This window comes from Mustela erminea, chromosome 3 (genome assembly GCF_009829155.1).
Source record: "Mustela erminea isolate mMusErm1 chromosome 3, mMusErm1.Pri, whole genome shotgun sequence".
Taxonomy (NCBI): Eukaryota; Metazoa; Chordata; class Mammalia; order Carnivora; family Mustelidae; genus Mustela; species Mustela erminea.
Window position 1 is genome coordinate 98,946,930 of NC_045616.1, and position 15,989 is coordinate 98,962,918.

Below are 15,989 nucleotides of genomic sequence, written 5' to 3' on the forward strand. Positions count from 1 at the left end.
AATTTTTGTTGTTGTTTTAACTTCCTTTCGTATCAGGGCTGAATCACCAGTTCCAATCATTCCTGTTATTTGGAGCCTGCCCCCTCTATTAGGAAAAGTGGGGCTACTTGTACACACCTCGGGACACTTTCCACAGTTCCCAGATACCCAATGAACACATGGCTCCACTGAGGCCCAGCCTGCTTTCCAGGACTTGCCGAATCTAGTACCTCTTTTAGCTTACCTAGTGGTGACTCTCCCCCAGGGGAGACTTTGACATCACAAGGCAACATTACCTCCCTGATGTCAAGAAAAGCACATTCTCGGGGGCCTGGGTGGCTCAGTTGGTTAAGCAACTGCCTTCGGCTCAGGTCATGATCCCAGGGTCCTGGGATTGAGCCCTGCATCGAGTTCCCTGGCCAGTGGGGAGCCTGCTTCTCCCACTCCCTCTGCTGTTCTGCCTGCTTGTATCTCTCGCTCTCTGTCAAATAAATAAATAAATAAAATCTTAAAAAAAAAAAATTAAGGAAAGAAAGAAAAGTACATCCTGCAGCACAGTGAGCTCTGGGAGGGGGCATGGAGCCTGAGCACAGGCTGTGGGAAGCCGGTCCTCCTGGCCTGCCCCTCACTCAGCTACGGCTTTGTGGCCGGAGACATTCAGGGCAGCTCATCAGCACAGAAGCGTTTTCTACAGGGCACCATACAAATCATATTTATTATACTCGCCGCTCATTTGAGGAACATTTGAAACAACAGAGACTGAAAATGGGGATTTGGGGACTATCTGACAGTTGGAACTGTTCCCATTCATTTTTGACAATGAATAGCACCGTTTTCATTTGTAAACTTGTTCAGTAAATTATTTTCTGACAGTCCCCTGGGATAAAGTTGGCAGAGCTGTCAGATAGAGACCTAGGCGAACAGACTGAGCTCCCCTGAATACAACTGGATCTCTCATCTTGGTATTTCCAGCAGCGCTGGGCAGAACCGAATCCCCCAGGCAATGGTCACTGAGTGAATAAATGACCTAACTCCTGGGCCGGTTAGTGCCTCAGCAACACAAGGGATACCCCTTAGCCAGTGCAGTACCGCGAACCGTATGTCAGGTAACTTTGAGGAGCAGCACTGCACTTCAAGAACCCTGCGACTGCCACTCTCTTAGCCAGGTCCCCAAAGTTCCCCAGGCTCCTCCTGTAGCCCAGCCCGAGTCACCCAAATATCCTCCTCTGTGTCCAACCCCTTCCTTCTCCACAGAAGTCCCTCTTCCCAGATTTGTACACAGGAGCACTGTTCCTGGGGACCCATGGCCACAGCCGTGAATGCAGGCCAGGTCCTGGTGGCCTTTGTGACAGGGACTGATGGTGATTACGCAACAGGCACTCCACTCCTGTATCATCTTCGGCTCATTCTTTTCTAAGGTTCACATTTCCAGTTTTTCTCTCAGCAGGACAAGAACATAAAAGAAACTGGCAACTGGGAAAATGAATCATAGGAAAATCTTGGCCCGATAGAGCCTGGGTTCTGTTCCCTCTTGACATTGGCTGGAAGGTGGCTTAACAGAGGAGCGGGGAGCTGACAGTACGTGGCGCGAGAAGGTTGGGTCGTGTCACAATCCCGGGCTTCAGAAGGGAATGTTCCAGCTGCCACAGCTAACTCAGGAAGTAGCATTTGGTGAAGACTAGTGTGAGCCGGGAATCTTCCTGGCTCAAATGTAGAGCAAGGGGGGAAAAGAAGGGAAAAGGAACACAAGGGTTCTGGGACTCCAAGTTGGGGAAACGGTACAATGAATGAGTCATATGGAAACCACTCTTAGCCAGCTTTGGCCAGACGGGACCTGCTCAGCAGAGCTCCCCCACATCCCTCTGGGGACACAGTGACACTCCAGGCAACACTGGGAACAGAAGTTAAGTTGTAGCACACGGGCCTATATGGAAGGTGGTCAGAGAAACACTCCAGTGCATTCAACAAACAAGAATTATCCAGATTGTGTCACAAACACTGAGGGAAAAATAAAAGTACTGGTGAAGGTATTTCTGAGTCAGCACAGTTCTCTGGGGGGCTGGGCCCCCAACACAGAACATGCGGGGAAATCTGGGGGAGGCCTTGGGGGCCGAGAGGATGAGGCACTAAGGCTGTGGGCTCAGTGTACCCCAAAGAAAGGCTTAAAAGGCAAGGGAGGATTTTCTTATTCTAGATCAAAGAAATCAACACCAATGATTAAGAAAATAATATAAAGGAGGCAGAGAAATCTTTAGAACCCTCTGACCAGGGCCCATCAAGAAGCAATAACGCAGCCAAAGGAGGGATGAAATTTACTGAAATGGAACAAGAGCTGCATTTCTCTCTAAGAACAAACTTGGCCGGCACCGGAGCGGAGAATTCCAACTCCAGTTCCGATGAATTCCAATTCAGATTGGTGGAGGAAGCAGTCACGTCATCTGACGCGTGTGTGCTTTATCGCCAGAAAGTAATTAAGCTACTGAACAGGCTGCCTCCTCACACTGAGGTGCATTTGTGCCTCTGGAGAAAAGTCAGCAAAAGACAGATCTACTGTGCTGCTGGAAGTGAAGGAAAAAGACGTCACAGTAGGAGGGGGGCAGGGAGGGATTCACACACTAGGTGTGGGGACTCCAGAGCTGACTGGCCACCCTCAGCCTCTCTGAGTCAGCCTCTCTGATCGTCCTCCAACCTCAGTCGGCCCGCCCAAGCCACGCCCACTGCCCCTACTGTCCACCGCTGATTAGCGACTCTCCCCATTTAGCACGTTCCCGTGAGACTCTCCCTACAACACCTTGAAATACAACTTCTGTGAGTTGTACATGTATTTTGCCATCAGTTCAGTTCTGAGTAACTCATTAGCAAGACAGGCAAATGGCAGAAACACAGAATATTAATATTGTGTCTTTCTGTGCCTTTTCCTCTCTGGCAGGAGAGGGAAGGAGTCTTCCCCATTTCAGAATTCTGGGTTTTCCCAGGTAACTCTCGTGGAAATACCAGAATCTGGAGTCAGAGGTTCAAATCACTCTCCTTTGGTGGTACCTCCTAAAATTCATTCCCATGCTGCTCCTTCCCGAAACAGAACTAAAAAGATCTGCATTTTGTTTAGAAGCCAGTGATTCACAAGCAGGGGTTATTTAAAGATCCTTTTCAATTTCCCATTTTGTTTTTAACATGTGATTTGGCCAGGAAAAGAAAGGGCATTCAAAGAACTTTCTTTGTAATTTAAGATTTCATGGAAGGGATGGTGGGTGAGAAATTGAAACCACAAGGAACATGATTTAGAATAATCAACTCTCAAAATACATACACATCCACATATGCAAATAAGTGCGCCAAAGTTTGTACTGATGTGTGATGTGGAAATAAGCCAGCAAGGAGGACCGCTTCTTTCAGGGTAAACCTGATAAACTGTAACTAAATCTCTGTTGTAATATAGAGCCAAGCTTAAAATAAGAACAAAAACTACCTAGGTGCCACAAAGGAGCAAGCATTCAGTGTAGGGAAGGAGGTCGGGGTAAGAAACACGGCACGCGCTCCATTCACAGGCAGGACCCAGAAGGGAGCCCGCTGCAAAAGGCTGAGAGAACCATCAGGTGCTCCCACACCTCCCACTACAGCGAGCTGGCAGGCCCAGAGCAAAGCCAAACTTCCGATGGGGACTGGAGGCAGCAGGTACAAGCGACCTCTAAGGAACCAAGAAGACCCATGCACCAGCAGCCGAGAGCATAAATCACCACCGCAATAGGAGTAAACGGCAACAAAGGTCCAGTCCACTATCATCACTGGGGAGTTGGCACAGGAAACCCCCAAATTCCTCTGTATGGTAGGGACACAAACCACTCACGAAATAAACAACCCCTGCTGAAGAAAAGTTCACAATCCTAAAAACCCCATGACAAAGTAAACCATTCCTTTGTCTGCAGCTAACAGAAAAATTACAATTTCAAGATCTCAGGGACATAGATGAGAAACTGTAGAACAAATGTGATTAGAGTAACTCTTTAAAAGGAAGAAAAACAAAAGGAAGAAGAGTTGAAAAAAGGGCAAATTTGAAAAAGAATCAAAGATAATTCCAGAAATGAAAAGTATAGCCAATGAAACTACAAATTCAGTAAGGATTAAAAAAAAAAAATAAAGCTGAGAACAAGATTAGTGAGGTAAATACGAAGGAGTTACTGAGAATACAACACAGAGAAATGTAAAAGATACAAAAGGGGGCCCTGGGTGGCTCAGTGGGTTAGGAGTCTGCCTTCAACTCAGGTCACGATCCTGCGGTCCTGGGATAGAGCCCCACATCCGGCTCCTTGTATAGCAGGTAGTCTGCTTCTCCTACTCTCTCTCTAATGAATAAATAAAATCTTTAAAACAAAAAAGATATGAAAGAGAATAGGTTAAATATAAATCTAAAAGAAATCACCAAAGGGAAGAACAGCGAACGGGAAAGAGATGATTCAACAAAATAAGAACACCCTGAATTTTCTTAATGAAGAGCAGAGAGATGAGACCTACAAAGAGGAATGAATGAATGAATGAATGAATGAATGAACAAATGAATAAAATCCCTGTCTAGAGGCTCAGTCGGTTAAGCACCCAACTCTTGGCCTCAGGTCAGGTCTTGGATCTCAGGGTTATGAGTTCAAGGCCCGCATAGCGCTCTACACTGTGCATGGAGCCTACTTAAACAAACAAATAAACAAAGAACAAAAACAACAACCCTGTCTAAATAGTGGTGGAAACCGGAACACCAGAGACAAAACGAAGGGGAAATTATGTGCTTGTAAAATAGTTTGATAATCTAGAAACGTACCCGTAAGCTCCTCTAATGTGGCAACACAGAGAAGATGCAGGGGCAACAGGGGCTCGGACCTTTTGCCTCTCCCACTCAGCGGGGACAGACATAAGCGCTACTTGCTTCCTGAAAACCTCAATTTAGTCTCAACTTTGTCAGACTGAGTAAACCCAAGTGTCCGGCTTGCTACACATCCAGGGACATCACACCCTGTGCTCACAGGGCCTGGATTTTCACTCTAACTCACGAGACAGACATCTGTGTCACTGGAGCAGGCACCAGGTGTCCAGGTTACAGGCGCCAATGCTTCCTAACGCCTACCTCCTGCAAGTGTGCCTTCCAGCACCTCGTTTACCCAGCAGTAAAGTATCCCGAGTGTATTCTGAGGACAAGAACCCCATCTTGTGGCAAAACAGTTCCAAGCCGTGGCTGGCCATCCACAGGGACATTCTCATTCTGAAGATCCATCTGTGTTGAGAGTGATCATTTTATCTGCTTCACCAGACAGAGCATCCTCCCCGGCATTTATCTTGTGTCTGTGACGGCACCAGAGTCTGCAGTAAATCTGCAGAGCACAGTAATTTTGAGACTTTGTGAGTTATTTTCAAGGGAAAGCTGGTAGTCTTTGCACAGCTTCCCAGAGGAATATTTTAAGGGAAAACCAAAACACTGACTCTGGGTTGCCTTCCGAAATTGATCATCTGTCCGCTCTAAGGATTGTCCAGACTTTCCACTTTCTCTAAGATGAACATACTTGGCGGGGCGCCTGGGTGGCTCAGTGGGTTAAGCCGCTGCCTTCGGCTCAGGTCATGATCTCAGGGTCCTGGGATCGAGTCCCGCATCGGGCTCTCTGCTCAGCAGGGGGCCTGCTTCCCTTCCTCTCTCTCTGCCTGCCTCTCTGCCTACTGTGATCTCTCTCTGTCAAATAAATAAATAAAATCTTAAAAAAAAAAAAAAAAAAAAAGATGAACATACTTGGCTAAAGCAATCTCATGACAAAAACGCCCCAAGCCCCTAACAAATGACGGCCTAGTCCCCCCACACATACAACCAAGCGGCCCACAGCACACACCTACCTACGTCAGCGCACTCACACCTTCATCCTCTAGAAGGTCCCTGTTACTCAGTATCTCTTCTCTACTTTACAGGACAGTCAAACTAGATTCTAGGTATTATCTCCATCTTCTTCCTTTGAGAGGAATATCTTCCTCAGCATCCTTTGCCACTGTCCCTGCTCCTGTTTGGCTTTCCTATGTGAAGACATTTTGAAAGGTCTTATTGTTAATAAGCTCAAAAATATAAAGCACTGCGCACAAGGCCTGGCTCCGAAACCTTAGCTATTATCACTGCTCTTATTATCGTTACTACCATTAGTAATGACAACAGAGTACTGAAAAGGGGTGGGGAAGACACCAGAACACAAATACAGTCTATTTATCTTCCTCATCATCAAAGCTTAAAGAAACAACTAGCCTAAACAAGCAGCCAAATTATTTTTATGAAAAGCAAAACCAAGATAGTATTTCCCCCCAAATCAGGCTTTAACTAAAGTTAAAAAAGACAGTCGATTAATATTAAAACAGCGTTTATTTGTTAATGTAACATAGGAAATTAAAGCAAGTTACACTATCTTTAAAAACACAGCTAATGCGTTTTAAGAGAAACCCTTCCCTCCCACCCCCCCACCCCCGCATGAATTCAGAATCTAAGAGAAGAAGTAACCATAAAACAAAGTTTTGTGGAATCCTTCATCCAAGAGTGCTTACATGATGATTAGGTTAATATTGCCTTCTTACAAAATTTCTCTTTTCTATTAAAAAAAATTTTTTGTAGCCTTGATTGTTTATTACAAAAATTCAATACAAAAGTTCGATATATTGAAAAATGCCCGCCCTCACAGCACCGTTATATATAGCAGAGAGTAATCAAGAGCAGATTGCTAATCTAGATGGAGCAATCTTCAGATTATACCCAGACACACAGTGGTTTATTTACCCTCCCATCCCCTTCTCATAAGAACTTAAAAAAACACACACATACAAAAAAATGTCAAAAATTTAAGGAACCCTTCCCAAACAGTACACAGTTAGTTCAGTGTCAATAATTCACATCTTGCAACAAAGTGTATGGATATGGTTTCTTTTACAAAACTCTCAGTGTCAAAAAAGGAAATTAAGGCCATCAGATTCGCAGTTTAAAAATTCACATAAAGGAAATACAAAAATATTCTGTGCTTCTGAGAAGGCTCTGCACTGCATGTTGGTAAGGATTACCATACTTCTTTATTTGGAGGAAGACCGTTGACTTGAGAAGTTTACATAATTGCACAGCTTCTGTTGGATGCTCTTGTGGTTCCCTGATGAGGCAAAGGAGAAAGACAGATAGATCAGTGCTAAGAAAGTAGATAACACTATTTTCAACTAAGGCAGACAGGACAAATCCGTATTACCTGACTCCGAATGAATCCTTATCAACTCTCACATACCCTTTCTAACCTTTTCTTACAGACTCCTTCCAACAAATTTGAGAATAGCGACACTGAACTCCAGCTGCACATTCGGATCCAGAGGAGCTTTAAAAAAATCTGATCTAGGTCCCTAGACCAACTAAATGAGAATTTCTCATTTAAATGGGGAAGTGTATCTATTTATATGTAATTTTAAAGCTCCCTAAGTAATTATAATATGCAGCTGAAGTTGAAAGCTGCTGTTCAATAAATAACCTCCTTTTATAACTTGGGAAACAGGAGGTCAGCAGGTTCCATTTGGAAACCACATCAGGTACCCTGGCGGGCTGGGTCCTCCGCTTACACATCCCAGAGCACGTGCTCTGGCTTCACCCTCAAATGTGAAGTCAAAATGGCTCCCTCCCTCACAGTCTGACTTGTGACTTACTGCCAGACTGGGCTGAAACTGGCTTGTTGAAGGTCACCAAAAAAACCCCTCTAATCAATTCAAAAGGCGACTGGACCAATTCTCTAATACAAAGTCAAAATATCTACTCTTTGATCTTCCCTCTTTTAAACCTTGAAGTCATTACCTACCCTGATCACAAAAGCTAAAAGCCTCACCCACCTGACCTCTTTTCCTTCTCTCCCCACTCAAGTTCAGTCCCTACATCCCCATGAACCTCCACTCACACAGTCCCTCCGTGTCTTTGCAGTCTGCCTTCTCGAGTCGACTGCGGATTCGGTCTCAGGGTCTCCCTGGCTCCGCAGTGTGCAGGTGCTACCTGCCCAGGCATCCCGACTGCACACTTAACGCCAAGCTCCCATTTCCTGTATGTCTGACACACACCCTCCAACACAACTGGACGGATACGCTTGGTGCCCAAGTCCTGACACATCCCCTGTGGTGAACGAAGGACCATCACAGACTCTGCCAGTCCTCCCATCAAGAGCTGAAGACTATTTACTCTCATCTGGGACTGGAGATGGACTAGAGACTCACTTCGGCTATGAGAATATGAGCCTTGGCCTTTTAGAGATCCTTTTCACCCTCCCGGAAGCCAGCTGCTATGTTATAATTAAGCTTGGGCTACACTACTGAAAGATAAAGGAACATGGAGAGAAATAGGGAGAACCTTCCAGCCCCAGCCATGATCTCAGCTGAATGCATCCGCAGCATTAACTTCACTCTCCATCATGTGGACCAAAAGAACTAAGTGCCCAGCTAAGCCCAGTCAAACTACCATCACGGCAAGTAAGAAACTGGTCTACAGGACTAAGCTCTGGGGTATATGTTAAGGCAGCCAACATGTAACTCAAATATCCGCAGAACACCAATGCCTGTCCTCAATACTCCCAACACTGCCAGTCCTTCAGAACACCAGACAAGCACACTTCCTGGAGATCTTAACTCTTCTGGTGGCCTTGTCTCTGGCATCTGCCTGCTCCAACTCCTACTGTGAGCCACGTGTCCCGCACTGAGACCTCTCTTACACTGTTACTGTACTTCCAGTCATTATAATGCTTCTCAGTAAGGGTAGGAAATGGATCTTGTCCTTGTTTTCTTGTTCAAGCTAAACCTGAAGTATCTGTTCTTAAACAGTCCTCTAAAATGTATGAGGAAATATGCAAAACTTCATTCTACCTCATACAACCCACTTCCAGTGGTTCCCAACCCTGGGGGCTAACCACATACAAGAATGTTTTTTGGAGTAGGACTGGGGCCAGTGAAGTAAAACAAAGAGATTTATAAATCTGCAGATACAGAGACAAAGTCTTATAAGGATAAGGGTAAGAATTCTGATTAATCATCTGACTCAAACAGCTTGAGAACATAAACTGAATGCTTATTACTTATTAATAATTCCAATTTAATTAATTAAAATCAAATTTGGAGTTTCTTTATTTCAAGTGCTCTCAAAAGCCCAAGCATCAGCTAAAATCTATCTTGTAATTAGATGATTAGAAACCTAATATAGCAAGGATTTTGTTTCCCACTGCAGTTGAGTATTACTGTGGTTTTTAAAGTTTATATGCAGATACTCTAAGTTAGTGATCTAAACTTCTCTCTCACAGAACTCTTTTTTGAGCATGCATTCCAACCCACATACACATATTTATAAGTGATATACAGTCCCTACCTGAACATACTAAGTACACTATAAAACAAAACTGAAATGTGGTATCATTAGAAAACAAATGTTTTAAAAGACGTGCTAATGTATTCTCCCATGCTCTAATGTGCTATCTTGACTAACACCCTCAGGAAAAACAAACCAACTCCAACTGGCCAATTACTTACATGGTTCAGCAAGTTAACAGGGGGAAAAAAAAACAAACAAACCACCTCACTATTGATTTTGGTTTTTCCATATTTCTGTCAATAAAACTTAAATATATGAAAGTAATACCTGCTGGTGGAAAAGTTCTTCTTCTGCAAGCACTTCGGGTGCTTCTTCCTCCTCCTCCTCCTCCTCAGGTATGGTGGTTTTAAAGACTGTACTTCTCTGAGCAACCTCCTGAAAACAAGAGTGGCTCCAACTTAAGTTAAAACCATACTGAAAAATCACAAAGGCAGTCGGGGAGAGGGAACTTTGCTTTGCCAAACTTTTAGAAAGAGCACCTTTCCTACAGTAGGGATTATTTTTTTAAAAAAGGAAACAGTGGTTCCTTGAAGCTTTAGCTACTGGGCAGGAAATTTTGCGTAACTGGTAGCAGTTCTGAGATCTTCAATATTCCCTGCAGGGGAGCTCCTGGTGTCCAATGGGAAACACCTGCGGCAAAATTTCCAATGCTTTTGATTCCGTTCTGTTACTAAGAGCTCTGGGAACCGTGTGGCACACTAGATTCTTTATAACACTCCCCAAGACTTCAGCTTCAAGATCCACGCTCCTAGCAGAAAGAAGGTACTAAATAAATGCTGACTAAAATGACAATGAAGGCCAAATGCTGTGATCTCGGGGACCATGGTGGCAACACTCCACATTCAGCAACTGGTTCCTCCTGGGAAATGGAATCAAGACAGATGAGCCCTCCCTTCTTCACATTAGTGGAGAAGCTCCAACATACTCCACACAGAAAACAGGCCCATCCCTCACTGGAGCTCAGACAGAATGAACGACATCCATTCCCTGCCGAAAGGCTCGTGTACAGCTGACTCTCCTGGAGAGAAGGCCGACTCGCACGATGCAGCCGTGTCTCTGTGTAAGCAAAAGGCTGACCAGCAAGTACATGAGTGTGTCCCAAAGAGAGCCGTAGAGCTGCTCACCTTACTCTGTACCAGATCCTAAGGTCACTCAAGAAAGAGAACTCCATGCATGAAGATGCTAAGATTACGTCAGTAAAAGCTTATCTGGAATCTAACACACAACCAGCTAGTTTAAAATGGCAAAGAAAGAAAACCAAAAACCATGTCGTACAAATGAGAGCTCCACTTTAAATATGTCTAAGGATATATTTTATAAATGAAGCAAAGTGTACACTAGTATTTTCTGGGGAATCTTGATTATTGTTGCATGGACAAATAAGATGGGACTACTCTTAGAGTTTCCATTAGTCAGAAACTTCAGTTCTGGGCTCTCAGTCAGTGCCTACACACACAAATAGCCATTTCATAAATATCAGCCTGCTTTGACCAAACCCACACGGACAAAAAAGCATGTGAATCTAGGTCAATTCTAATGCTCTGAAGTATCAATTGGGGGATAGCAGCATACAAAACCGAAAAAGAATTCTCAGAAAGCTCTTAGAGTACCCAGTTTTCCAAAATTCATCCTAAAACAAGGAAAGAAAAGTCAAAGAAAATCTGCTAGAGAATTCCTCCATTCCAGCTCAGGCAGCCGGTGACCAGTGTAGACACCTCATCTGGAAATGTGGGCTCTTAAGGTACATGACATAAGAATATTGTCCTCAAATGCGAAACTCAGAAAAAGCAACTTTCCCAACAAATTACAAATTAATTCAATTTAACTACTTTTAGTGTAAGCATATGGTTAAGTACTTTTCATTTGACAACACTTAAAAACCAAGTAATGTAATGCAGAAAGCCTGTATAGAAAATGAGTTGCTAAATGTTAAAAATTGATAGAAAAATCATAAAACAAATTTAGAACCAAAAATCGTTGGGAGGTTGAGGCCCAGGAAATTGTTATTAGTCAAGGTGCTAATAGATAATTATCTTTATCAAAAAAATTCCTCTCAGCAAGATATCGAACCCTATCAAGTGCCCTAAAAGACCCACATAGTCTGTCTACAAAACGTACTATCAGTTGGTCCCTATTAAAGCCTTGCACACATAAAGGTACACAACTCAGGAGTGTACTGAAGCCACCCAGTGCCCCCTGACATGTTCACCTCTGCCAGCGCTGTGCGGTCACAACATGCTGACAGCCTGAAGTCACCACAGTGGTAGTGCAGGATACCCACACCACAGAGATGAGCAAATGTTACATACATATCAGAGCGGTTTTTGTGGGTGGGAGAGCCGATGGTTAAACTATATCTCTGTACACGTAAGTTGTCATTCACATATACAAGTTTCAGTTATGACTATATTTCAGAAGGTACAGAGAGATTGCTTTCTTAGTTCCCTCACAGAAAAACTTTCTAGGGACACCCTGGTGGCTCAGTCGGTTAAGCATCTGCCTTTGGCTCAGGTCATAATCCCAAGGTCCTCGTCAGGCTCCTTGCTCAGCAAAGAGCCTGCTCCTCCCTCTCCTACTGCTCTCCCTGCTTATGCTCTCTCTCTCTGACAAATTAATAAAAATCTTAAAAAAAAAAAAAAAAATTCTAGGGACGCCTGGGTGGCTCAGTTGGTTAAGCAGCGTTCTGGGATCGAGTCCCACATCGGGCTCCTTGCTTGGCTGGGAGCCTGCTTCTCCCTCTGCCTCTGCCTGCCATTCTGTCTGCCTGTGCTCGCTCTCTCTCCCTCTCTCTCTCTCTGATACATAAATAAAATCTTAAAAAAAAAAAACAAAAAAACAAAAAAAACAACCATTCTAGAGACAGGTGGGTGGTTCAGTCAGTTAAGTTTCTGGCTTTGGATTGAGTCATGACCCGAGGGCCCTGGAATTGAGTCCTGCATCTCAGGAGCCTGCTTCTCCCTCTGCCATTCCCCCCAGCTTGTGCTCTCTCTCTCTCTCTCCTTCTCTCTCTCTCCACTAGACAAATAAATAAAATCTTAAAAAGAAAGACATTCTATTTTAGCACATCAACATTTGCTGTTGTAAATTGTCCACTATTCCCATCCTCATTTGTCAGTTAAAGCTCCCAGTTTTAGCTGGGTCCCCATCTCTCCCAGAGAGATGGGACACACAGTCATAGGAGCAGAGCAAGATGGAGCTACTGGAGGGGAGAAGGCAGCTCAAGATAATTCTGTCCTCCAGACTCCAGGGACTGGTTTAGAGGTGAGCCTGTGACCCAGGCTGGTACCATGTGAGTAAAGCCCTGGATGGAAAACTCACAGGGAATGAAGCTCTTTCCCACAAAGAACCAAACTCGAACAAGGCACCTCTAAGGAGCATCCGGCACTCATCCTGCCTCAACCAAAGAGACATTCTGAAAACAGGGACACAGAAGATCCTTGAGGACACTGGGTAAGCCACTGCATCAAGTCCACTATCTCTGGATTTTTGGTTGTGTGAGCCCGTATAGTCCCATTACAGACAGTTTAATTACATTTTCTGACACTTCCAATGCCTCAGCAAGAGGAAAATTTACATAAAAAATTAAACTGACTTACTAATTATCTACAATCCTACAGAACAATGGTCTTTATGGTGGTAATTATGGATGGTTGCAAATATGGCCTGGGACCTACTAATAAACAGTTTCAGAATTAAAGAAATAAATTCCAAATGTATTTGTCTGACAACAAGACATAAAAACTGTGTTCATGAGGCACCTGGGTGGCTCAGTCATTAAGCAGCTGCCTTTGGCTCAGGTCATGATCCCAGGGTACTGGGATCAAGCCCCACATTGGGCTCCCTGCTCAATGGGAAGCCTGCTTCTCCTTCTCCCACTCCCCCGTTTGTGTTTCCTCTCTTGCAGTGTGTCTCTCCGTCAAATTAATAAAATCTTTAAAAAAAAAAAAAAAAAAACACCCAAAATTGTATTCATGATATTTTCCTCATTTCTGATAGAAGCCACTTAACAGAGCCCAGCTCACGGAAGACAGAAGTTGGTTAAAAAGAACAGACAAACCAACCAACCAAATGATTTAATATTCACAGATTTAAATTATGAAGGAAAACCTGAGCTCCAGTTAGCTCTAGTTAGCATTACAGAGATGTCACTCTAATACCACCTCAAGCCCCATCCCCATCATGGTATCTACCATCTATGTTGGGGGATTTTCTTTCCTTTTTTTTTTTAATTTTCTTTAAGATTTTTAAATTTATTTATTTGACAGACAGAGATCACAAGTAGGCAGAGGCAGGCAGAGAGGGGGGGGATATTTGGGGGGATTTTCAACCTGCTACATTCAAAACTCCTACAGGATCACTTGTACTCCAAACACATTTTCACAGAGAAACAAACGGCAAGATGAGGCCTGGATCCCAGGGCTCACTAAAGCCTGCTGCATCTGCCAGGGCCCCTCATCACAGGGCTTCTGGACCTGAGCAAAGCGCCACTCAGCCACGTGTGGAGAGAGCCATGTTCTGTCAACGCCAACATCAGGGGAGCGCCCAGCACTGGAGCCACCATCCTTGCAGCAGGGCAGCGGCGGTGGCCACAGAGGAAGGACCCCAACGTGCAGAGACAGAAACAAGCAAGGGCTTCTGCAGAGAGATCAGAAGGAAGCCTACAAGTGACTGACGGCATGGATCAACAACGCTGCTTCCCTGAGAACCAGGCTGAGTATCGGGGATGAATACCCCAGAGCCGCCCCCAAATCTCACAAAACTGTGCTGAGGTTGACAGTGAAAGAATCACAGGCCATTTCCCTTCCCGGCTCTGCCTGAGATCAAGGGAACTCCTCACCCAGTAGACAAGGATTCCAGACAAAGAGCAGTCCGAAGACCAGCAGACACGCCTAGTGAGGGACAGACGGGAAGACCGCCAGGCACGGGACTCGGAATGCAAACACCCACAGCAGAAGCTGTTAGTTATTTTACTTCTCTGAACTTAAGGGAGGGTCTGTGTTTAATTTTTACAATTTTTTTAGCCAGGAAGTTCTTACTGAAGGTCTATTCTGTGCCAGGGAAAATCAGAATAGGTCCTTGCCCATGATGTTCTTAGGACTCTAGTGAAAGAGGCCAACAGGCCAAGCACCAGACAGAGTTAAGGGGTCTGCAGCTTACATCCCATGAGCAGAGAAAGAAACCCAAAGGGGAAACTGCAAGTGGACCTGCACCCACTCCCTCCCTGGCAAAGCCCCATTTCTGGAGGGAAGGTATGCAGGTGTGCATATGGCATGGGAGTCTTGATGGGACAGTAAGGGTAGGGAATGTTCTTTGATAAGAATCTAGGACTGACATGTTGAAAACACAGCCATCAAGCAGATGTACACTCCAAAATCTTCAAACTCAAGAGTTTCACAAACATTCTGAGAGCTAGTAACATAGCTAATAGCTAATAACATAGTTACCAAAGGCCAGATATATACATTCTGAGTAGATCTTTTATATTATTCTCATTACATTAGTATTATCACAGCTCTGTGACTTGCTTTATTATTAAGAGAGGTGAAGGAACTTGCCAAAAGTCACAAACCCAGAGGGCAACGGAGGCAGAAACTGGAGCCTGTGCTCATGTTCAGTGCTCCACAATACATTCCCATTTCACTCCTAAAATGTGAAGTCCTCTTCACTTTGATTTACTCAGCAGCCTTGGCCTGATGTAAGCAATCAGTTACTTCACATTTCATGTGACTGCTGAAAAGATATCACACTTGCACAAAGAACTTTCAAGTGGAACAGACACTGGAGTGCTACTGACGAAATGGCCTTACCTCTCCCTGAGAATTTTTCAATATAACCTTCACATCTTCGCCAGTGCCCCATGAGTTCTGGTTCTTCCAGATGAGGTCGGTGGGAGGACTGGCTGTGACACCAGCATTTGCAGCCCAGATCTAGAAAAAAGAAAGAACATCAATCCACCAAGAATCTAGCCCTCCCAAATCTTCATGACAGCAACATAATGAAGAAACTTGAACCCCTAATTCTAAGTCTCAGAACTGTGTCCCAGCTTCAGACTCGCTGAAGGAACTACCCGTGGGTCCAAGAGTGCCTACGTAGGCCCCAGCCTCCCCATCCAATAAATGGGAATGCTGATGCCCAGGGATCTGAGGTGACACTGTCTACATTCACCTCCTAGCCCTCAACATGTCAGCTAAATGTGTGCCAAGTGGCGTTATTCTCATTATCCATAAAATAGGACAGAAGCGAGATTGCTGTGAAGAATAAGGGATTAACCATACAGCAGGGCTGGATCACTGAGCAAGGATTAGCTCTCCCTGTCAGCAGCCAGTTAGGGGTTTTATGGGCCATTCTTCCAGAATGGAGCCCTCTGACCCATTCCAACAGTATCTTTCAGCTGTCAAGAGCAGTCAATGAAGAGATCCTACTAATTCCTCTCAAAAAATCTGCAGCAGACAGCCCATCTAGAATATTCTTATAGAAACTGGTATGTCTCTAATGAGGGACAGTGTCACAATACCCCAGGAGTGTCTACGGCTGAACTCCACAATGCATGCAGGGAATGAACAAATAACCCATTAGTCAATGATAAGCAGGACTACTACTGAAATAGGCAAACAAACAATTGCTTTTCCTT

The 15,989-nt window shown here is 44.4% G+C and overlaps 1 protein-coding gene across 1 annotated transcript in view; it reads right to left on the reverse strand.

Annotated features, from left to right (window-relative positions):
• Positions 1 to 6,591: 6,591 nt before the first annotated feature.
• The window catches only part of LMNB1 (lamin B1), a 52,730-nt gene continuing 43,332 nt past the window's right edge, over positions 6,592 to 15,989 (reverse strand). Inside the window, exons 9-11 of the mRNA XM_032336856.1 lie at positions 15,166 to 15,285; positions 9,626 to 9,733; positions 6,592 to 7,124 (exon numbers count right to left, since the gene is read on the reverse strand). Of these exons, the coding sequence (XP_032192747.1) occupies positions 7,083 to 7,124; positions 9,626 to 9,733; positions 15,166 to 15,285 (270 nt within the window). The 3' untranslated portion in view covers positions 6,592 to 7,082. The remainder of the gene's footprint in view (positions 7,125 to 9,625; positions 9,734 to 15,165; positions 15,286 to 15,989) is intronic.